Raw genomic sequence first — 17571 nt, 5'->3', positions numbered from 1 at the left:
GGTACTACCAAGGGTAGTACTCGAGTTTTTGCTGCTAGAATTCCTCCAAGTATCACAGATGATAATATTCACACATCTCAAATTATGTCTTGATCACATTTACCACCTCTTGTTGCAATTAGCAATATCTAGCAAATCTAAATGCTTTAATGGCTGCATGCATCACTAATCAATGCTGTAGGATTGTAAAATAATTAAAATTTGATGAGTAGTTGATGATTGTTCAAGTTACTTTATAACTTGGATCCAATTATGGATGCTTACATACCAAAGGTACACAGTATCCTCTTAAATGTAACAGAATTGAGTTTCTTGCTTGTTGTTACCTGTAATTTAAAGTTGCTTGCATTTCAGGATCCAGTGATAAAACAGCACATTGGAATTGGAGTTGAATTGTATCAAAATGCAGGGAGTGCAGCTAGTCTTAAAAGTTTTTGTATTAAGTGATTTTATAGAACACATTAAGTGTTAATTTCACTAAGAGATTTTAAACTAAGTATAGTGTTTAGGTGTCGTTTGGAAGATTGAAAATGGTGAAACTTCATCCTTTGTTGTATTCTGTATTGTGTGTCTGCACACAAATTGGAATTTAACCTCATGGTATTGACTGTTTTGTTTTCAGATTCAGTAGATGGATTATGTCTGAAAAACATGAACTTAAAGGTTCTACCGTTTCTGTGGATAGAGTGACTCCAATGGTGTATTATGATTTAATGTTCTTGTTTTAAAAATTGAATCAAGTCTGTGTTAAGGTGATGGTAGACCTGCATGTTCCACCTGCCAAAATTTGTTTATGCATATATTGGTAGTAGTCAGTCAGTAGTTGTGTGCCTGTGCCTATTATATAGGAGTAATGCTTTATTAGCATTTCAAAAACTGATTTCATCACCGGCTAAAAAGGCAAAACAAAGCGATAAAATGTCCCTTCTGGTGATGATTTTAAGAAATTATTAGGATTCAAATAAGCTAAAGTTTTGAATTTCAGTAGAAGCAAACTGTAATTGCTTTTGGCAGCAGCTTTAACTCTTTTTTATTTGTTCTATCATGAGTGGCAATCCGCTACCACTGCTGTTTCTATGGCCATAGCCCTAAGTAATTACTAAATGCTACCCGGGCACATGGTGATGTAGTACTCCCTTCTCTCAAATTTATGATGGATCCCACTAATTAAATTCATGGTGAGATCCACCATGAATGTGAGAGGAAGGAGCACCAAGTCATCATGTTCTGAAAGCATCTAATAATTTTCTCATAGCCCATGAGTCTATGACCACAATAAAAGACACTAATTTTACTAGGTCAACATATGTATTCCTGCCATAGTGCCATGGTCCTCATGGCTATTTTTTATGTTTTTATTCACACCTTCAATTTCCTATATCTGTAAACTCACTGTTCTAGCACAGCCATTTCCTTTATGGCTTTTATTCCTCCATCACCATCATCTTCTTCTTCTTCTTCTTCTTCTTCATGGAAATACGATGTTTTTCTCAGTTTTAGAGGAAAGGACACCTGCAAAAATTTTACAAACCATTTATATTTTGGTTTGAAACAAAAAGAAATATTCACTTTTAGGGACGATGAAAAACTCAAGCAGGAAACATTCATTGCCCCAACACTCTTGAAAGAAATAGAAGAATTGAGGTTTGTTGTTGTAATTCTATCAAGTGACTATGCTTCTTCAATGTGGTGCTTGATTAAACTAACAAAGATAGTTGAGTGCATGGAAAAGACAGGATTGGCAGTTTTACCTGTTTTTCACTATGTAAATCCCAGTGATGTACGGAATCATAGGAGGACTTTTGCAGAAGCTTTTGCTAAACACGAAGAGAGTTTCAAGGTTAACATAGGAAATTTACAAATGTGGAAAGCTGCTCGGACAAAAGTTGCCGATCTTGCTGGATGGGATTTAAAGGATAAGTAAGAATTTCTTTGGTCAACTTTTTTTTTTTTTTTCTGAATTAATTTATCCTTACTTTCTTTACTTGGCCACATGACGAGAGAGTATTTAACTATATATAGAAAAATCTAGTCTAACCCTATTCTATTCCTAGTAGGACTAGATTCTTGTCATGCAAGTACATACTTACAGACTTGGGCCTTGCAACAAATTTGCCCCCATAATAGATCTAGCAATGAATTTCTTTGTCCTATGTATATTACAAACTCTGAAAATTATAATTCAAATTGGACTTTGGATGAAGAACCTTTGCATTGTTTGGCATATTTGTCCCTAAATTACCCAATATGAGCAAAAAGGCACGAACTTGGAAATCCTTATTTTACAAGTGACTTGTAGAGTTTACGTAGCTTTGCTTTTTATAAGCTATCGGCCTACCCTTAATGTTTTCATTCAAATTCCTGCCTCCAATTTATAGTTTATGTTTCCAGCGGAATTGCCTTGATAAGCAAATAAAAATGTCAAGAGCAAGTAGTTAGGAGAAAAGTGGAATTATATAGATAATACTTCAATTGTTTTATTTTTTATTTTTAATAAAAAAAGGGCATGTGAAAATAGCAATCCAAGAAATGTACAATATAAGACTTAATATAATTAGGCACTCTCAATGTGTCTAAACGAAGCTAAGATCTTTTGTTTAATGTTTTGTCTCTAAATGTGGCTAGCACTACCTCATCAAAATTCTTGATTTGCTATTTTCTTTGCAGGCATGAATCAATAGTTATCCAAAAAATCATTGGAAGGATATTTAGTGAGTTGTATTGTAAATTCTCAAGTGTTTTTAAGGACCATCTTGGAATAGACTCTTGTGTGGATGAAATGTTGGAGTCATACTTAAGAGAAGGGTTGGGTGGTGGTTGCTTTGTTAGGATATATGGGATGGGTGGAATGGGAAAAACAACTCTTGCACAAAAAATTTATAGAAAAATTTCTAGTAAATTTGAAAGTAGTAGCTTTATTGCTAATGTTAGAGAAGAAACTAAAAATCAAGGTTCAGTTTCTTTACAAAAACAACTTCTTTCTAAGATCTTTAGGGAAAGAGAAATAAATAAATGGGATGTTTATGGGGGAATCGATGTTATAGGGAATACATTACGTAATAAAAAGGTTCTTATTGTTCTTGATGATGTGGATGGAGAAGAACAACTAGAAGCATTAGTAGGGAACCATGATATCACCGCACACCCTTAGTGCAATGGTTACTCCACAAGTATAAGTGCATGTGGGGTGTGGGGGGGTAAAGGCCAAGATTCAAGTCTCTAGGAGAAAGTTTCACACACATATACACTTAGATTAGGATAGAGTATAATTTCTATCTTATATTTTAAAAAAAAAAAAAGAGTAGGGAACCATGATTGGTTTGGTTTAGGAAACAGAATCATCGAAACAAGCAGAGATACGATGATGCTTTGTAGCTTTTTAGTTGGAGAGCTTTCAAGAAACCCCATCCTAAAAAAAAAATTATGTGGATTTGTCTATGGACTTTGTGAATTATGCTAAAGGCCTTCCTTTAGCTCTTAAAGTTTTAGGCTCTTTGTTGTTTTCTAAAAGAACGAATGATTGGAAAAATGCCCTAGATAAACTAAAAGAACTTGATAGAAACATTTTGGATATACTTCAAATAAGTTTTGATGAGCTAACAAATATGTAGAAATGATTGTTTTTAGATATTGCATGTTTTTTCAAAGGAGATAACTAGGATTGCATGAGTGATATACTGGAAAGTTTTGGTTATTATCCAAACTATAATATTGGTGTTCTTATAAACAAATCTCTCATAACCATTGATGGCTAAGGAACATTATGGATGCATGATTTGCTACAAGATATGGGTCAAGAACTCGTTCGTCAAGAATCCCCTAAAGAGCCTAATAAATGTCATAGTTTGTGGATTTATGAGGATGTTGCTCATGTATTAAAGAATAATACTGTAAGTTGACTACTATAAACTTGAACTTAAAGAAATATATGCATTATTATAAAATATTCTAAGAATTTACCAATTATTCTAATTTCATTGTTTTTTGTTATTAGGTAACAAAAGTAGTCGAAGGCATAATGCTAAACATATCTTTTCAAAAAGTGGAACACTTGAACACTGAAGCCTTCTCAAAGATGAAAAAATTGAGATTGCTTAATATTGGTAATGAGAAACTTCCAAAAAACTTCATAAATGGTAGTATGCTACTAAGAAAAGACCTCATTAGAGGTAACTTGCAACTTTCACAAGACCTCAATTATCTTTCTAATGAGTTACATGTTATTGGATGGCATGGATATCATTTAAAAAGCACTCCAACCAATTTCCAACCAAACAAACTTGTGGAATTGAAAATGCATTTTAGTGGCATCAAACAACTATGAAAAGAAAATATGGTAAGATTTTAAGTTATGCAAATGTGCATTTTATTTCTTTTCATTAATGCTTGACATTATTTAATTATTTATTGGTTTATAAAAGATTTTAGATGAGTTAAAACTTATAGACCTAAGTGACTCTCAAAACTTGATTGAGATCTCTGACCTTAGTGGAGCCTCGAAGCTTAAGCAATTGATTCTTCAACACTATACAAGACTATATAAGATTCATGCATCTCTTGGAGACCTCAAAAAGCTTATTCTATTGGATCTAAATGGTTGTAAAAGTCTTGAAAGCATTCCTCACAAGATCAACTTAGAAACACTTGAAATTTTTGATCTTGGTGGTTGTTCAAGACTAAAGAAATTTCCAAAAATTGTTGGAAATATGGGACGTTTACAAAACCTTCTTTGAAACTAAAAGAAAGAGTATTAGAAATGAATATTTTATTATTTTAAATGAGGTAAAAACTAATGTAAGTTTCACTCACATCTAGCTCCCCCAAACCATATTTCCAACAATTTTTGGAAATTTCTTTAGTCTTGAAGTTTTTAGGGGCATTTTTGCCTTTTTATTTTAAGTGACCAAGTATGCTAACCTTTCATTTTAATACATGTGTCAATTTATTATTGGACTTAGAAACACCACATGAATGTTGAGTTGGAGTTTCAGAAACAACATATACTTTCTCCCAACTTAGCATTCATGTGGTGTTTCTAAGTCCAATAATAAATTGACACATGTATTAAAATGACATGTCAACATACTTGGTCACTTAAAATAAAAAGGCAAAAATGCCCCTAAAAACTTCAAAATCCCGCCGCTTGCTCTTGCTTTTTCCCTATTGCGAAATCAAAAATTTCATCTCTCTGCTTCTCTGTCACACCATCACGGCACACCAGCACTTCCATCTTCTCTCTCAACTCCAAACCTCGACAACCATTGCTTAGCATCGCCACCGGAGAAAAAGACACTACCGATCATCTCCATTTCTGACAAGACCAACTTTTTTCTTGTTAGAAAACACCCAAAATCGTCTCTCCTTCTCGTTGTTTCCAACCACAGACACCAGTAATTTTCTCGCTGCTTCTAACACTTGACTTTGCAAGAAAGTTTTCTTCTCTTTCGTTTTATTTTCTGAATTTTTCTGTTTACATGTGTTTTGTTTGTTTTTTTTTTTCTTAAATTGACACACACATTCATATGTAGAAAGGAAACTTGTATTGTTTGATAAAATGCTTAAGTAAAGATGGATGCACTAATAATACGGTAAAAGGGTTTTTTTCTTTTTTTTTCCGAATAAATGTTCTTTTGGATCAGATTAAAAGTGGTTAGTATGATGTAGTTTTATTGGTAGAGAAATAAAGCTTCTTTCTTTATTTATAAGTTGATTTCATGTATTTGGTGATTGTGCTTGATTTTTCAGATATTATGTATTGGTTAGATTTGTTCTTTTTCAACTATGCATTTTGAAGATGGTTTCTTTTAGAAGTGTTTAAGTTTGGAATATATATTGGCTTACTTGGAATTTTCAGAATTTGTTTCATTCCTTGTAATAATTTATTTCATGGTGCAAAGATAGATGTGATGCTTTATTTGCTCTGTTGTTTTTGCTAAAGGAATTGATTTTGAGAAATACTCTCTTCCTAAGAGTCTCCTCTAAGGTATTCAATCTATCATTTTGTCTTATTTTCCTAGTTTAAGTCTTTGGTTGAGTTATTATGGAAAATTATGATATTTTGATAATTGGTGTGTAGCCCATTTGAGTATATGGTTTATGGCTGAGGACCAGCGGGTGGCTGGCAGCAATTCTTTTTTTATGACTTTGTGGTTGACCTGATAAGCCATCATCGACAGTCACTGCATCACCTATAACCTCCACCAGGAGTCACCATTAAAACACCTAAACCCATTGATTGAAGACAAATCAACCACTGTGTGACCTGTTCCAACAAAAGAAGGAAACCCAACAGCACGAAGATAGTGACTATAAAAGTAATTTGCAGTTTAGATTTCATATTTTGGGACTTGTGTTATTAAGTTTCAGATTTGCATTTCTAATTAATTGTTGCAGTGATAGTAACCATTTCAGTAATTACTTTTAATTCTCTAATTGCAATGAAGGTGGAAAAAGAGACATTGATGAGCCAAAAAATCCATACAAGATATGGAAGAACTATGATCATATAAAAGGTGTGGGAAATGTAAAAAGGTTGGGCACAATGTTAGGACATGTCCTGACGATGAGAGAAACAAAGGAAAGAAAGAAAAAAAGCAAAAGAAGCAGCAGGTTATGTTGTTTAAGGGACTAACACTTAAATGTTTACATAGGTAGATTAATTGAGGATATGAAGTATTGCTAGTTTGTTTGTTGTAAGGAAAGAAAGTTCCAAGCTTGACAAGCATGGCAATTTGGTCCATCCCAAAGGGAAGAGAAGGCCATCGAAACATGGACTTGTTAGTCAACCTCTTTACAAGAAGACTTTTAGAAGCATGGCAGCCTCACCAAGCACACAATGATCAAAGAAGCATGACATAGACAAACTTTATAGTCTTCAAACAAAACCAAGTGTACAATTTTTGTTTACCTTTTGCACAACCATTAATGAACGAGGATGTTAAACCTTAGATAATTTGGTAAATATATTGATGGTTACACCAAAACATTAGAGGTGATATTATGGAATGAAATTATGCAAGTTGTTTTTTTGTTTATGGAATTGTTATTATATTTATGGAAGCTCAGTTCCTGGATTAAGCATCTTTGCTATAGTTACAATGTAGTTTGGCACAAAACTACTTGGAAATTTTTTCCAGTTATGAGTTTATTAGTTTATAGTAGACCTTGATAGCAATGTGTTGCATTAGTGATATAATTTTTGTGTAGAAATCATGAATGATGACTGAGTACAGTGTCAAATATGTGGCTCAAGTTAATGGCTTTTCAATCACACATATAAGCTTTAATCTTTGTAGGAGATCCTAATTGGATCCCACTTTGCTTCTACTACATCTGGTTATGATGAAAATGTTGCCATTGAGGGTGTTTGGATTCCCCGTTTTCCTGTGTCCGCGTTTTGGTTTTGCGTTTTCTTTGTTTTTTTTTTTCTTTTGCCCGCATATGTTGACTTTGATGGACAAAAATTATTGTTTTGCACTGTAGCAGTATTGTTTATGTACTGTAGCAACACTGTTCACGCATTAAAAAATATTAAAAATGGGTCCCACGGTATTTTTCACACATTTAAAAATTATTTTGCTACAGTGTTTTCAATTTTCAGTTTTCAGTTTTCAGTTTCAACAACAATAAGCTCAATCCAAACGGACAAATTGTCTCAGCAATTGGAATTCTCGAATAAATCAATATTATAATTCCTCCAAAAAGTACAATGTGAGATTTTAGGAACATAGTGCCGTGTTTATTTATTTATTTTAATCTTTCAAAAGAGACAGTCCATTAGATGGATGACAAAGTACATTACAAATCATAACAATAACATTAAAATGGCAATACATTCGATCCAAATTAGCTAAATTTTGGCAAAATCTTTTTGTGCTCCACTCTAGCCCCATTGCACCAAATCATAGGAGTCACAATAATTACAAATGCAATCCACTATAACAACAATGCAGTCCTCAACTTTTTCTCCTCCTTGTGGTGTACAACTAACTTATCTTGATCAACTTTATCATTATCAATCTTTTGCATGCATTCTTGTAGTCAGCATATTATTCTGTTTAGACCAACAGAGAATGCCCTCCCTAATTCAAGCCTCCCAACTCTCTTCCTGGTGAAGCTTGGAACTTTCTTTCCCTACCAACAGGTAACACATTATAATCAATAGAACTTAAAAAATTGAACTCAAATAACTATTTAACTATGTAACTGATCATCAAGACCATTACTCTAGTTTAAAAAAGATAAACAGATATTTCTATAATACCAAGAACTTACCAAAACTCAAAACCCAATTAATGCCTAGGCAATACAAATTCTCATTCCTATAACACATATTATTTATCTTATGGGGCTCAAATAATAAGAGACTGCATCACCTCAATTATCTAACTATTCAATGGGGTAGAATTAAAAATATCCAAGGAAACATAACAGCAGTTCTCTAACATGGTTCAAAGAAACATAAAAATATAATATATAAGATATATACTAATCAAACATCGCCATCATTTTAACAAAATTATAATGTATACTAAACATTACGGTAGCACCTATAGGTTTTGATATACTCTACAATAAAAAAGATATAGCCCAACATAGAATCAACTTATGTTCGTAGCCAGCAATTTAAAATGCATAACAGTATGTTTTTTACTCAACTCAATTATTGGGGCAATTTATCAAGCATGTTATATGCATGATTTAACGAGAGCATGAACACAAAAGCAAGGGAGGTTGGTCTTGGCCAACAAATTACACACAATCAAAGCATCGTAAAATGGACCAAATTCCTCCTTACTTATAGCTAAAGCAATATGAACTTCCTATCAAAAAAAAAAAAAAAAAAAAGCAATATGAACTATATTCAAGTAACAACGTACACTGCTAGCAATATATGATCTTAATTCAATTTGGCAACCAACATGAGTAGCATTGTACATTAGCTGCAAGGAACCATCAATATTAATCTAAGCAGCACAATCCCATTTAATTTTATAGATATTGATAATAAAATTGGATACAAACTAAAACAAGGAAAGATAGTTAATAAACCCCAAACTCACAACATGAGTAGAATCATACATTAGCTGCAAGGAACCATCAATATTAATCTAGGCAGCCCAATCCCATGTAAAGTTTATAGAGATTGATAATAAAATAGAGATACAAACTAAAGCAAGGAATGATAGCTAATAAACTCCTAACTCACAATTCCAAAACCCAACGCCATCAGAATCATCTCTTCCCGAAACAAAAAAACCCAAATCTCACCCCACAACAGACCAAAACCAAATCCATCATCATACAGATCTTGCAACATCAAGTGTTCTCATCCCATAACAGAACAAAACCATTTCAAGTAAGAATTGGTTATAAAAATAAGACCCTTCTAAGGTGAGATTATGGTGCCATATCCAACATCATAAAAAGATACCCTTTTATTTTCGGCAAGAAAAAAAATTTTTAAAATGTGAAAAATAATTAGAAAAAGAGAGAAGAAAACCTTCTTGTGACATCAGGTGTTGGATGAAGGGAGAAAGCTTTGGGAGTTGGGGATTGGAAGCAACGAAAATGAGAGATGATTTTGGGGGTTTTCCAACCAGACAAAGGCCTGTCTTGTCGGAACTAGTGATGTTCGGCAACATAGCTCCGGCAACAATGCTAGGCAACGACTGTGGAGGCTTGGAGGAGACAGAGCAGAGATAGAGAGAATTTTTATTTTGCAAAAAGGGAAAATGCATGTTGTTAATGGCGGGGTTTTGAAAATTTTAGGGGCATTTTTGTCTCTTCATTTTAAGTGACCTTAGTATGCTGAACTGTCATTTTTAATACTTGTGTCAATTTATTATTGGACTTAGAAACACTGTATGGATGTTGAGTTGGAGTTTCAAAAACAACCTATACTTTCTCACATAAAGATAAAGTGTTTAGAGATATAGAGAGGAAAGAGTTCAAACAGTAAAATTAATAATATATTATAATTATCTCTTAAAAAAAAAAAAAATTCAGTATTATTATCTCTTTGTAGATGTGTGGCCCTATCATCTAAATCAATTAATAAGCTCCTAAAGTTTTCCTTTACTAGACTTACGGTCTTTGACTGAATTGGATTTACATTAGACTTATGATATGTACGCATATCATATGATTTGGTGTTCCATTACAGAGGTATTGTGCATATCAGATTTCTTCAACCATTCAAAATAGTTAGTTAGGCAACGTTTGAAACATTATAGGAAAGTAGCATCTCGAGTTTTAGAAACTCGAGATCCATATTAGAACTCGAGTCTGAAAGACTCGCTTTAGATTTCGAGTCTTTTAAACTCGAGTTTCATGCAAAAAAAATTTAACCTATGGTGGCGTTTTTAAGACTTACAGTGACGTTTTAAAACCCTATAGCGACGTTTTCCTGCAAAAAAAATTTTATAAGTACAGGTTTAAGGAGTCCTATAGTGGCGTTTTTAAGCCCTATAGTGACGTTTTATAGACCTATAGCGGCGTTTTTATTCAATTTATGGATATCGAGTCTTTAAAACTCGATTTTCAGCTTGATTTTTTTCCAACTTGCAACTAATCCACTTGCAAATCGAGACTTAAAAACTCGAGTTCTATCTTGGAACTCGAGTTTTAGACACTCGAGATGCTAGTTTTCAAAATTGTTTTGAAACGTGACAATTAACTAAATTTTTTAATATTTATTGTTATTTAGAAAAAAAAATCTTCCATTACAATCAACAAAGACGAACTCACTGAAACAAGGAATTTTTTTTTAAAATAACAATAAATATTAAAAAATTTAGTTAATTGTCATATTTCAAAACAATTTTGAAAAATAACATCTCGAGTATCTAAAACTTGAGTTCCAGATGGAACTCGAGTTTTTAAGTCTCGATTTGAAGAAAAAAAATTGCCCTGAAAATCGAGTTTTAGAGACTCGATTTCCATAAATTGCAAAAAACGCCGCTATATGGCTTTAAAACGTCACTATAGGGATTAAAAACGCCACTATAGGGCACCCTAAACCTGGTACTTACAAAAATTTTTTGTAGAAAAACGCCGCTATAGGGATTTAAAACGTCACTGTAAGGCTTAAAAACGCCACTATAGGTGAAATTTTTTGCATAAAACTCGAGTCTTAAAGACTCGAGATCTATGTGGCATTTTCCCACTCAGAACGCGAGTCTTTGAAGGTCGAGTTTTTTAAGTGGATCTCGATTTTTTAAAACTCGAGATGCTATTTTCTAAAATTGTTTCAAACGTTGTCTAACTTACAAAATAGAAAGGCTGAAGGAGGTTAGTCTGCTCAAAACCTCCTGAAACAAGCCTTCGTTTATCCGAGCAATTTGGTAATATTGATTCGCATCAGCTTTGCCTGGAAAATATTCCCTCTACAGACTTCAGAAGCCCCGGGAAAGAAGAATTGTATCAAATGGATGCTAATGGATTCACCCAAATTGAGGTTACATTTCAACCGAAAGGTCCACGCTTGGAGGTGGAGGTTATGAATTTTTTGTTGATTTTGTTCAGTTTGGTTGATTAGAAAGCTGTGAAAGTTTCACTTTTTGGTTTGGGATGGATTATCTTCTATCAATTTTATTGTGTTATTGCAAATCAGAACCATCTTTATTAAATTACTCGGCAAAAACCTCTATTATTTTGTTCATTTAGTTTGCCTTTTTTAACACTTGTTTCTTGTATGTGACTATTTCTCTATTTCGCTGAAAGGGTACAAAGCTTTTGAATTCAATCTCATCTTGACTAATATGGGCTGAAATAGTGGTGCCAGACTTAGTTCTTGAGTTCTCCACTTTCTGGGTTCCCTTTGAAACATTTATTTTTATTTTTTTTTCCTTATTCTATATTTCTCATAGAAACTGGACTAGTGACAAAATGCTGGAGTTTAATAGTTTTGTTTCCAGAACACATAAGCACAGCTCAAGCAAGCCAGTTGTGATTGGCTTTGCTGGAAATTTCTTGCCTTCACATAAAATGCATTTTTTTCCCAAGAAAATAGGAGGAGCTTATTGTGGGTTATGTTGTTTTGTATATATGTTTTCTGAAGGTACCAGTTGGAGCTAGGCCAGAAAGCTTTGGAGGAGAATATAATTGTTTATTTGGGGACAAACAAACACACTGCTGTACTCCTTATACACGAGCTGGGCCACTTGATAAGGAAGCCCCAGAAGAGCATATTCGTCATCCTCTCCCCTGCAATGGCTCCGGATCAGCAGGTAAGCTACTATCTATCATGTTGGTTTTGTAATCTAATTCAGTTTCTGCTACAGTATTTAAGTTTGAGAAAATATTTGTAGTTTATATGGCTGGTACATTGCACTATAATGAAGTGATGTGTTCTTTGGCTCGGCTGAGGTTGTAGGTGTGTATAGGTTAAGGTTATGCCTTTGGTTGAGGTGCTTGTGATGATGCCTGAGACACAACTACTGGCTTTGGTTCTTCCTCGGATACAGATGATGGGGTTTGAGTAGAAGTGGGAGTAGGCTGAGAGGTTTCTTGAACTGTAGGTTGTGAATTCGTTGGACCTGTTGGTTGGACCTGAGTGGCTATGAGAGATGGAGAATGAGTAGAAGTGAGAGTAGGCTGAGAGCTTTCTTGAATTTTAGGTTATGAATTTGTAGTACGAGTTGGTTGTACCTTGTACCTGAGTGGTTGTGAGATATGGAAATTGAGTAGAAGTGGGAGTAGGCTGAGAGCTTTCTTGAATTTTAGGTTGTGAATTTGTTGTACCTGAGTGGTTTTGAGAGATGGAGAAGAAGGTTGTGATGTTGTTCAGTCAGCAGGTTGAGAGGACAAACAAGGTGGAGCCTCAGGCTGGGGGGTCTGTCTGCAATGCAAAGCTTTGCTATATTAATGAATGTGAGTTTTGTTTTCTAGCTTTCACCTATTTCATGGTATTATAGCAGTAAACCTATGCAAAGCTTTGCTATATTAATGACTTTTTGCTTCTGATTGTGGTTTTTTTGTTCCGTCACCTCTTTGAGCTATTTCTTTAATAGTTGAAGAATATGTGTTTAGGTATAAAGTTTGTCTTGTTTGAGGTTGAGATGTAGTTGTTGGAAATTTAGTGTTTGTATTGTGTACATAATTATGCATTTTCAAGTTAAAACTATTAAATCCAAGGTTATGTAATCACAATGGCTATTAAATGTTGGAAATTAAATGGGGATTGAATTCTAAATAGAGAAACCTATAATTCATATCTTGATAGCAATGGGAAATTTTTTTTTTTTTTATCTTTACAGTCATCTATGAAGGTATATGCTTACAATGTACAAAAGACTATTAACTTATTGTTCCATTAAATATTCTTCTATTGCCTTTTAAGAATTATAATAATTCTTGTGTTATTGTTGTTACTGGTTGGAAAATATATGTGGCAAGATATGGCATATAGAATGGCTTGATTAGTTGTTCATTTGCAATTTGTTCAGAAGTGTCATGAGTCTCTCATCTCTCTCTCTCTGTGCCTCTAATAAATACGAATGAAATAATGGGAATTGTGAAGTGCCCAACTGGGTACTCTTTAAATTCGTTCCTTTCAGTTTTTTTGGCTTTTTTAATTTAAAATTGAATAAATAAATAATGGAATGAAAAATTTTGAAAGAAGTCTCGAGGAAGAAAGTAAGGCCTGGTAGATCTGTGGACAAAACCCTCATATCTTCTTTTCTAATAGTTCACAGATTCCATATTTATTTATATGTGACTTAATAACATCTGCAAGATAGTTTACAAATCATGTAAAAAAATAATATCCACTCTAATCAAATGTGGACAAATATGTTTTCTTTATGGAAATCCAGAATTTATATGTCAAGTGCTATTTAGTGTTTATCATTTGATTTTCTTTTTCTGAGCTTTGGATAGGATTTGATATGGGTTTTGTAACTTTCTTTCTATTAACCTCTTATAATTCTATAGTAGATTTTTCTGAACTTCCTTTTGAAAGTTGCTTGCCCTGTTTCCCTCTCTCTCTTGATAAAATATAATATGAATTTTTAGAGAAGAGCTGCAACTACTCCCTTTCTTTGACTATTAAGCTGTCCCTTCAAATGATGAACATACCGATACTTTAGGCTCTGTACAGTTTTTGCTGGTTCTCCACCCATATGCATAGCACCTGTAATCTAGAAAAGAGTAGCCTTTTTTTATTTTTGGCCCTTTGCTCTGCATAATTGTGTCTCCACTTTTTAGTATTACTTTGAATATGTGATCTGTGATAATGGTGGAGACTTGCTCTGTTGCCTATACATGCCATTGTATTTTAGATTCCTGTAGTTGAACTAGGATAAGCATGAAAATAAATTTTTTTCTTTGATAAGCATGTATTGGAAAGACCATATTAATTAATAAACAGGCCATATTGCCCTCTCTCTCTATCTCTCATGTATACTTTTTGAATGAAAGTGTTGTGTTTCTTCCCTATACATGGCAACAAAGTAACTTTGCTATGTATTTTCCAGTTTGTAATTGACAACCAACTGCTCTCTTGTTTTCTATCAAATTCTTACACAAAATCAAAAAAAAAAAAAAAAAAAAAAAAAAAAATCAAGAAAAAAGCTTGTTGGACAATCTCAAATATCACTGCTGGGAATAAAGGTCAAATACAGGTATGTGATTCACTTTCTATATGAATTAACATCAAGATTCTTCCACATGTTAATTCTGAATTTCCACAAAGATAGTGGAAGAGCCTCACACAACATAATATTTTGTATGTAAACCCACCTTTGGTTTGCATTTTTTTAGATTAATACAGGTTTGCATTTGAACCTTCTTGTTCCTTTGGATTGATTTCCCTAAGACATTTGTTGTTGGGAAATTAATCCTTCTTTTTTTTAAGGCCTTTGAATGTATATAAATATAATACGATGTAATGTAACTTATAGTTTCAATTGTGTGTGGTACGAATGAATGAAATAAGCTTTAAATGCATTAGTTTTGACTAATTATATTAGTATATTGCAAATTGAATTGAATATTTTAAATAATATGGGGATATTTATTTAATCTTTGAAGTAAATTATGAGAAATATCATCTAATCTTTAATCAAGATATACTTTTAACATCTTTAAACACTGTTTTTGTTAAGATTGTTAACATTTTCATAGTTATTTTATTTAATTTCATATTAATTAATTATTAAATTAATTATGACATCATTACGGTCCACCCTTAGTCGGAACTCGATCAAACCTTAAAAACCTTGAACCTCTTCCTTTTACGGTTCGTTGAACAATCCAGGTTTCAAAACCATGGCTATGGATAGGCTATAAATACTAACAGTTGTGTTCTTGAATGTGCTTCTCATTGAATGGACAACTAGTTTCAATATAACTTGCATTTGGTTCTTCACAAGGCTGCTAACATGCTAGATGAATTTAATGTTTTAAAGTCTAATGTGCCAATTATATTGTAAATTTTTTTTTTTAATAAAAGTGAATTACAGGTCTCCATTATTCCTTCTCAAGTAATTCATAAATTAAATAGCATAAAACTGTCACTCTTGCTTACTTTTAATATTTCAATTAAGAACTCTTATTTTACATGTATCGCAGGCCACATATTATAGATAACTAGAATTCTGTACTTTGCCATGAAACAAAGAGTGGTGTGACCAATTTCAATAGTTGGGAATTGGTGCTACTTCCTGACCTTGTTCTACATCGGCAATTACTATGTTTTGCATGGTTGTTTAACAATGCTATTTGCACATCATGGAAATCTATTTTTTACTGTAATTGTGTATGCTGTATGTAGATGTTATACATTAGCATTTATCACATCCTTTTTGGGTTTTGCGCATATGTTGTTGGCTTCTTAGAAAACTAATATCATGATACACTTTGCTTCAGGATGAAAGAAAAACTTATCAAACAGCTTTAGTTTTGTGACATTTGCTGATGAAATTTCAGCCAAGTAGGCAGAAAGTACATAGGATACTTGGGTAGAAGGAGTGTCAGAATGAAATATGATTAAATGTTGTACTACTAATACTTCTGGTAATCTTAGAAATGCCTATTATTGGCAATGGCCATGCGCTTGGGCCAAATAGGCACCCATGTGGGTTTGCCCGTATCAAATGAATGAGCCTCAGAAGTTCCTTATGCAGAGTGGTTTGGGCTACTGTCTATCAATATGGTCTCTGTGTAACTCAAGAGTTCATGAAGAAGAAATCAAAACAGAGGAAAGTATAGCGAAGAGTGTGAGAAAAGATGTCAAGTTTAGAATGATGTTTAAATGAAGTGGCTGCAACTCTATCCTAAACAAGTTCTCCATTCTAATAGGGGTATACTTCAGTCCATCCTTCATGACTTCTGCCTAAAAGTTTGCTAGTTTCTAGGTTTGTGATTGGTTTGTTTGCAAAAGCAAGATATTGGGTCTGATTAGCAGCAAATTCAGTATGATGTTGTAGTTCAGTTTGAAGACTCGTGTCTTTGTGTTAGATTGTGTAGAACTGGGTTGGAATAATGTCAACACTGTTTTTATCTTGAGTAGGGAGTTTATGTCAGGGTAGATGCCCTTGTGGTGGAATAGTTTAAGTCTTAGTGTTTCAAGTGTTTTTGTATTGTTTTGTTTCATATCATCAAAAATTCCTGAATTATCCACACTTACACACACACAAAAATAAATAACGAGACCATTTTTTTTTTTTTTTTTGGTGTGTGTGGATGCAAGAATGCAACAATCTTTCAGTCTCTAAGCCTTAAGGAGTAAGGAGAAGCACCTAGACCAGACACTTAACGCTATAATTTTTTAATATGTTTGATGGTTGCATCTATCATTGTCTTCACACATTAGCACCTTCATCCCACTTTCTTCTTTTCTTTTAAGGGTGGGGATTGGGGAAGGGTCGGTGGTGGACATCAAATAAAGGCAGGTCTTTTTTACTTGGACCGCTAAAAGGAAACATAAAAGTAAGTAAAGCCTAAAAATAAAAAGAGAAGAAGAGGAAGAAGAAAAGGCCTTTTTTGCCAAATAGCATAATCTTAGGAAATATTTAGGAAAAAAGCACCAGGTCAAACTTATTTAGTTATGTAGCATTTTTTTTTTTTTTTTTTTTTTTTTTTTTGGGGGAACTAGAGATTGGTAAACTTGAGTTTCACTTGGAACTCGAGTTTGACAAACTTGAGTTTCACTTTACCAAACTTGAGTTCCAAAAAAGAACTACATAACTAAGTAAGTTTGGTCAAGTGCTATTTCGCAAATTTTTCCTAAAATTATGCTTTTTAGCAAATTTTTAAAAGAAAGAACAAGAAGTTTTATCCAACCTTTAGAAATTTTCAAGTAATGACATGCATTTTTTCAAGAAAGAAAAGATAGGTCTTTTTGACTTGGATTGCTAAAAGGAAACATAAAAGTAAGCAAAGCTTAAAAATAAAAAGAGTAGAAGAGGAAGAGGAAGAAGAAAAGGCCTTTTTTGTAGCATAAATTTTAGGAAGTACTTAGGAAATTAAGACAATCAATTAACAATTTTAATCAATTACTCAATATTATCATCAAAATTACCAAGACAAAATACCAATCACACACAAACGCAAGAATTTACGTGAAAA

General features: G+C 33.2%; 2 protein-coding genes across 3 annotated transcripts; both read left to right on the top strand.

Annotated features, from left to right (window-relative positions):
* The first annotated feature begins 1723 nt into the window (after nt 1-1723).
* Nucleotides 1724-3151, top strand: LOC126701225 (disease resistance protein RUN1-like). The gene is made up of 2 exons (XM_050399332.1): nt 1724-1920; nt 2668-3151. Exons 1-2 carry the CDS (start codon nt 1724-1726, stop codon nt 3149-3151), a joined length of 681 nt encoding a protein of 226 aa, XP_050255289.1.
* Nucleotides 3152-10004: 6853 nt separating this feature from the next.
* Nucleotides 10005-16572, top strand: LOC126700122 (uncharacterized). Of its 2 annotated transcripts, XM_050398142.1 has the most exons (5): nt 10005-10164; nt 10730-10758; nt 11323-11491; nt 12062-12230; nt 15574-16572. In XM_050398142.1, the coding sequence occupies exons 1-5, from the start codon at nt 10129-10131 to the stop codon at nt 15585-15587; spliced, it is 417 nt and encodes a 138-aa protein (XP_050254099.1). In that variant the 5' UTR covers nt 10005-10128; the 3' UTR covers nt 15588-16572. The 2 variants fall into 2 exon arrangements, 1 of the variants encoding a protein (XP_050254099.1); XR_007647026.1 differs by lacking the exons at nt 10005-10164; nt 10730-10758 and having other exon boundaries at nt 11293-11491; nt 12377-16572.
* The last annotated feature ends 999 nt before the right edge of the window (nt 16573-17571 follow it).

Source organism: Quercus robur, chromosome 9, assembly GCF_932294415.1.
Source record: "Quercus robur chromosome 9, dhQueRobu3.1, whole genome shotgun sequence".
NCBI classification, from domain to species: Eukaryota; Viridiplantae; Streptophyta; class Magnoliopsida; order Fagales; family Fagaceae; genus Quercus; species Quercus robur.
This window is presented reverse-complemented; position numbering and strand designations above follow the sequence as displayed.

Coding starts and splice junctions, on each gene's coding strand:
- LOC126701225 (XM_050399332.1), top strand. CDS start 1,724: ATGGAAAAGACAGGATTGGCAGTTTTACCTGTTTTTCACTATGTAAAT. Junction 1,921..2,667: donor GGATGGGATTTAAAGGATAA/GTAAGAATTTCT, acceptor TTTTCTTTGCAG/GCATGAATCAATAGTTATCC.
- LOC126700122 (XM_050398142.1), top strand. CDS start 10,129: ATGTACGCATATCATATGATTTGGTGTTCCATTACA. Junction 10,165..10,729: donor TGATTTGGTGTTCCATTACA/GAGGTATTGTGC, acceptor TCTTCCATTACA/ATCAACAAAGACGAACTCAC. Junction 11,492..12,061: donor CGAAAGGTCCACGCTTGGAG/GTGGAGGTTATG, acceptor TGTTTTCTGAAG/GTACCAGTTGGAGCTAGGCC.